The 5,882-nt window shown below is 49.0% G+C and overlaps 1 protein-coding gene across 1 annotated transcript; it reads left to right on the top strand.

The window, feature by feature from the left end:
• Positions 1-491: 491 nt before the first annotated feature.
• Positions 492-5,634, top strand: MB (myoglobin). Its single transcript, XM_010585379.1, has 3 exons — positions 492-645; positions 4,336-4,558; positions 5,256-5,634. The coding sequence occupies exons 1-3, from the start codon at positions 551-553 to the stop codon at positions 5,400-5,402; spliced, it is 465 nt and encodes a 154-aa protein (XP_010583681.1). The 5' UTR covers positions 492-550; the 3' UTR covers positions 5,403-5,634.
• Positions 5,635-5,882: the final 248 nt, after the last annotated feature.

Here is a 5,882-nt window from a genome sequence, read left to right as displayed (position 1 = left end):
CCCTATTAGTAAATGGTGTGTGTTATCCCAGGGGAAAAGGAGAGTGAGATCAGCATGGGAAAGGAAAGGCGTTTGGAGCAATGGAGCCGATGCTACCGGCTGTCCTGGCCTTTTCTCCTGCCTGCCCTTGGAAGGCCAGGGGAGAGGGAGGCGGGGTGGCCTTGCAGATGACAGTGTTCTTCAGGAATCTCCTGCCATACAGCTTGACACTGTCTCTGGGTCCTTGGGAACCTGGGGCAGGCTCCTGGCACTGTGTTTCGGCAGTGCCCTTTCTGTCTAGAGTGGGACATGTGCCAGTCCAATACGAAACGCAGAAATGATGCCATCAGTGGCACCCACAATAGCACCTGACCCAAAATAGCTTCCTAGAAAAAAATAGGGAGGCTGATTAGGTTAGACAAGCCTGAAAGAGAGCAAGAGGTCCAGCTGACGATTGACAGGTGTAGGTCTGTGAGCAGGGGCTATAAATCCCACGGGTGAGCTCTCCAGACACCCTTTGGGGAAAGGCAAACGGCTGTGGGGAGTGCTTGGGACCTGCCTTCGGTGAACCATGGGGCTCAGTGATCAGGAATGGCAGAAAGTCCTGGCCATCTGGGGAAAGGTGGAGTCCGACCTCGCCGGCCATGGCCATGCAGTTTTAATGAGGTAGGCAAGAAGCTTCGGTCCTAAGAGTAAGGCTGAGGGCTTTTGATGAGAGACCAAGGAAGGTGTATATCTAGTATGGGGGCTTGTGTTTGGCAGTGTTTATTTCAACAGGCTGTTTTCTTTGTTATAGGTGGTGGTTTTTCCATTGCTATGGTTTCTGGGTTAAAAATTACTCACTGTGTAAAGTGGCTGTGCTTCTGTCTCTCCATCTGTCTATGGGTGCAGGAGCCGGCCAGTGCTGCTTTCAAAAGATGGTGGGACTTTATCACTCCCTCTGCCTCTGCTGGCAAAGCTCTGCTTCGCATCCTCATTGCCCAAGCATCACGGCAAGAAATGCTGGAGCTAATTGTGTGTCCTGGGCCTTCAGATGCTCTGCAGCAAGGATGTGGGGAGGCAGGGACGGAGAGGAAAATCACCTCTGTGACAATTTTCTTGGAATCTATGATTTCAGTAAATTTAACTGTGAAGTACCTGAGTGTTTCCCTCTCCTGACTTTAGTCTCACCTGATAGAGCCCTGCCCATCCTGCTTTTTGGCCAGAAATCTGGGTGGTAACACTTGTCCACTTCCTGATGATGAATTTGAGGTCTGGGTGTGAAACGAGGCGCATCCTTCCCCCTGCTTCCCTCCTTCATGATTCCAGTGTCAGAGTGGGACTGCTTGTAAGGTCTCCGTCTGAGACGACCCCTGCTCCCATGCTGTCCTTGCGGTCCTGCCCCCCCGAGAGGGGAACACCCTGGGGGCCAGCAGCACGTCACCGAAAATCAATCTGGAAGGGATCTCAGGGCTGCAGGGTGGGAAAAAACATTGGGTAGGTGTTGGATCCTAGCCTGTCCTTAAAGACCAGCAGGGATGGAGACTTTGAGGAGACTCTCTCCAGATCTCCCTCTCAGCCTGTGTGCAGTCCGATGTGCTGGAAGGGTGCGGACACTGAGGAGAGCAGTGGGGATATGGCATCCTCCTGGGGAGTTTCCTAGCCTAAGCACAGCTAAAGAAAGGAGCCCACACCACCAGGCAAATCCACTGAAAATCTTTGAAAAGCTTTTTCAAAGACGAGCCAAAGCAGGGGGCTGTTTTATTTACCTTGTTTATCACAGCCCAGTTCAGCTGCCACTTGAAGGGAAGGGAGAGATGGGGGCAGCCGGGTGGCAATGTGATGGCTCTCCCCTCATGCGGTCCAGAGCGGGCATGCTGGAAGGGCAGCAGGAACCTGAGCCCTCCCCACAGTCCATCTCTGTGAGGTGGCTACTTTGGCTCTGGAAGTGCCACAAGACTGTAAAAGCTGTTTCCAACTGAAATGGTAATATCATTTTTCTTACAGGTATTGCAGGGCAGAGCGTGCCATTAAATAAATAGGTGACACCCCTCTCCCCTGTGACTTTGTGCTCCCCAGCCAACCCAGGTCATTTCATGTTCCTTCAAGGGGTTTTTGAGGGAGGAGAGAGGCAGGGGAAGCCCAGCAGCTCTTGGTTTAGAAATGTGTCTCAGTATGCATTGTTAAAGACTTCTTAGGTAGATGTTGCATCCTAGGAATATGTTTAGAAAATATTGATTCAACCGGATGTTTTGCAAAGGAAAAAAAAAATATTCCTTGGAAGAATTTTCAAGAGTCTTGGGAGTATATCATCTTTGGCAGACATGATTCAGCCATAGCCAGACACAAGGGAGGGAAATGTTTAGAAATAACTCCATCCCATTCCAAGGTGAAAGGTTTTTTCATCTCTCTGGGTGGGACACAACCTCTGTCATGGAAAGATACAGGATAAAAGGAAAGGCTGATGGTGGTGTGCTCCGCACCTGGTAGAGTACAGAAATCCCTTGGAGAGCTTTGAAATGAAACACCAGCAAAGACTGGTCACTCATCTACAGCATCTTTTTGCCGCAGAACATCTTGTGTTTTCCACGTGCTTGAGGTATTTGTTAGTGTAGTTTAACCTATACTTACATCATACAGTGGAGAGTCTGGACCTCATGGCAACATACTTAAGAGGAATGTCCAGTTCTAGATGGAACGCAAGCCCTGGTAGTCCCAGTACCAGCACACTCCAAGGGCAGAGCAAGCGTACAATCACTGTGCTGTGGGAGGGAGGCTGGTTTCGTGGCTGAGGTCCTGGGCTGGAGCTCCAGACACTGCTGCAGGTAACTTGGGTGAGCCGCTTCACGGACGTAAGCTGTAGGGCCCTGGCTGTAAAGACAGACATTGCTTTTGCTGGTGCTTCAACTAGTTGGATGATGCCCATCAGAGGGTATAATACCTGAAAATAAACTTGTGCAAGGGAGCTGATGTCTCTCAACACCTAATTATTAGACTGCTCCTAATAATCGCAACAAGCAGTATCCCCTTTTAACCTTCACTCTAGGAGTCTGGCAGGGAAAAGAGTGAAATTTCCTACCGGTTTGGTTGCCTGTGGTGCTTGCATCCTGTCTCCTAGGAAATGCAGCCGGGAGGAAGCAGCGGGGACAACACTAGCCTGTCTTTTAGACACTCTTCCACCTTCTTGATTTCATTTCCATTTTGGGATCAGAGTGCCTATGTATAGCACTGCATGGCGTGGCACCAGCATGCCTGAAGGCCCCGTGTTCTTGTTACCCACTTGCTCCCAAGGACTCTCTGTGAGGTGCCACGGTTCCCGGTGGAGGAACTACGCTGCTGGCAGTGAGCTGGGTTGAGTTGGGGGGTGGGAGAAAAGGGCAGGAACCAAATTCCTCTAAGTCTGCAATCATAGGGTGGGGGCATAGTAAGGTCTCCCATCCAGCTGGTGTTCAAGAACACCTGAGCTCCAGATGTGAGGGACCTGAGGCTGGAGGCTGCTCCATTTTCTTGTGTATGAGAAGCCTCTAGAATTTTCCTTTCTTAGTCAATGCAGAGATGGGCTGGGAAGAGGGTCCTGGTGAGAGCCAGGGGTCTACAGGTTGGCTCCTCAGCAACAGTAAGGCAACGAAGACAGGTGGTTTGGTTTGGTTTGGTTTGGTTTTTCCTTCACATGAATGCAAGAATTTACCTCTCAGTACCATGACCGGCCTTGGCTCCTGTCTCTATCATAATACAGTTGACATAACCCAGGAACTGGTGCCAAAGAGTTAGTAGAGCTATATAAAAAAATTGTGGACACTTGCTCTGTCGCTCTAGTTGGACATGTTTAGGGCAGTGTCTCTGTCACAGCCAGAGGGAATGGAAAAACACAGCGGAGATCATGTTAGGACGTGTGTAAGAGAATGGGATTAAAGTAGAAACAATACTCAAAGGGAGGTATGTCAGGACCTTCTGCTCTCCAAAGACAAGAGGGTTTTTATCATTTGTTAATGATAAAAAGCAGCCTGTACAAAATAAATAAAAGGAAACTTCTGCACACAGAGTGTCATCAGGTTGTGGAACAACCTACCAGAGGAAAGATGAAAAACACTTAAACTAGATTCAGAATAGGGTCAGATGCTTCCCTGGCTTATATACATGCTAAAAGGAGTGATTGTGAATGGTGGTAATTTGGAAAGGATCTAAAGTGTCAGAGTTCCCAGGTTGAAGTAGCCTCTGCTAGCAGGGTGTAGCTTAGAGCTTTCTTTGGGGAGAGAAGCGGGTTATCACACCTTTGCCTGTCCATATACTCTGAAATACCTGGAGCAGCTGGACCTCAGCTCTGGCCTGGATGACACCTCTCTCAAGTCTCACAAGTCCCTCTACTTTTGTCCACAGACTCTTTCAGGACCACCCCGAGACCTTGGATCGCTTTGAAAAGTTCAAAGGCCTGAAGACTCCTGATCAGATGAAGGGCTCTGAAGACCTGAAGAAACATGGACTTACTGTGTTTACCCAGCTGGGCAAAATCCTGAAGCAGAAGGGTAATCATGAGTCAGAGTTGAAGCCCCTGGCTCAAACTCATGCGACCAAGCACAAAATCCCTGTCAAATATCTGGAGGTATGGAAAAGGGGAGGGAATCTTGGTGTCTGATGTGTAGTGAATGTGTGCAAGACAGCTGTGTGAGAGCTGCGCTTTTATTTACTGATGGCTAGCTGGACTTCAGTGAGCTCTGCCTCAAGTCCGAGGTCTCTGTGTACAGGCAGGAAGAGGCACAGAAAGGGCTCATGGTATGCGAATGGTATGTGAATATCCAAGTTTAGATTTCCCATTCCAAACACCACATGCAGTCTGAGCAACCCTTGACAATAATAAACAAGCCCAAGCAGCCTCTGCATGCCTGGGAAACTACATTACATAAGAACTGTCAGTGGCTGGACACGAGGGACATACAGTTTTAGAGTAAGCCCTGGAGGATCCATTGGAGACCAAGACCCACAAAACTAAGTGTTCTACAAACACAGGGCATGAATTTTCAGCCTTAATGGATGAGGCAGACAAAGAGTGGGAAGGGCCATGGTCTACTCAAGGTCATGAAGCAGATCAGCGTCAGAGCTAGGAATAGAGCCCAGTTCTTCTGCCCAGCCCAGGTTCCTTGCATGCTAGACCTCAGTGTCTCTCCAGAGACTGTGGGAAGGGCTATTGAATTAGCTCGAAGATATTTCCAGGCTCTGCAACCTATTTCTTAGTCTGGCTTTTCTGAAAATAAACCTCGAGTGTCCCTTCAGTTTTTCTCTCTCTCTTTCCTTCCTCACAGTTCATTTCTGAAGCCATTATCAAGGTCATTGCCGAAAAACACTCTGCAGACTTTGGGGCTGATTCCCAGGCTGCAATGAAGAAGGCCCTGGAGCTGTTCCGAAATGATATGGCCAGCAAGTACAAGGAGTTCGGTTTCCAGGGTTAGCACATACGCATAGAGGAACACCATGATGGAGGCCTGGCCATGCATCTTAGAGTAGCTTCCCCAGCGCTGTTTTGGACATCTCACAATTGGCCACCCAAGATGTGTGGGAAAGCTTTGATGAGAAGCCAAGAGTCACTCCAGGCAGCGTAGAGGCACTCAGCGATATCCATGATAAACCATTGTTTCCTGGCTTCATGTATACAAGACAAATAATCTGCTTTCTTAGGAAAAATAATGTAAGGGGTTATCTGTAAGCTTCTGCCTATCCTATCCCCTTTTTCCTTCTCCCTCCCCAAAACCTAGTCTCATCTGAGAGGTGAATGGCATGGCCAGAGATGAAGGGATGTGGAGGAACAAGGGGAGTGTTGAGGTGTGCGGTGAATGAGAGCGTGAAGGGATGACTCAAATGGTTTGAAAGGGATGTCAGGATGGGAAGCAGGGGCACAGCATCCCATTCCTCGCACAGGAGGTTAGCAGGTT

Source organism: Haliaeetus leucocephalus, unplaced genomic scaffold (genome assembly GCF_000737465.1).
Source record: "Haliaeetus leucocephalus isolate CR32 unplaced genomic scaffold, Haliaeetus_leucocephalus-4.0 Scaffold101, whole genome shotgun sequence".
Taxonomy (NCBI): Eukaryota; Metazoa; Chordata; class Aves; order Accipitriformes; family Accipitridae; genus Haliaeetus; species Haliaeetus leucocephalus.
Note: the sequence above shows the minus strand (reverse complement) of the source record. Positions and strands in the feature narration are given on the sequence as shown.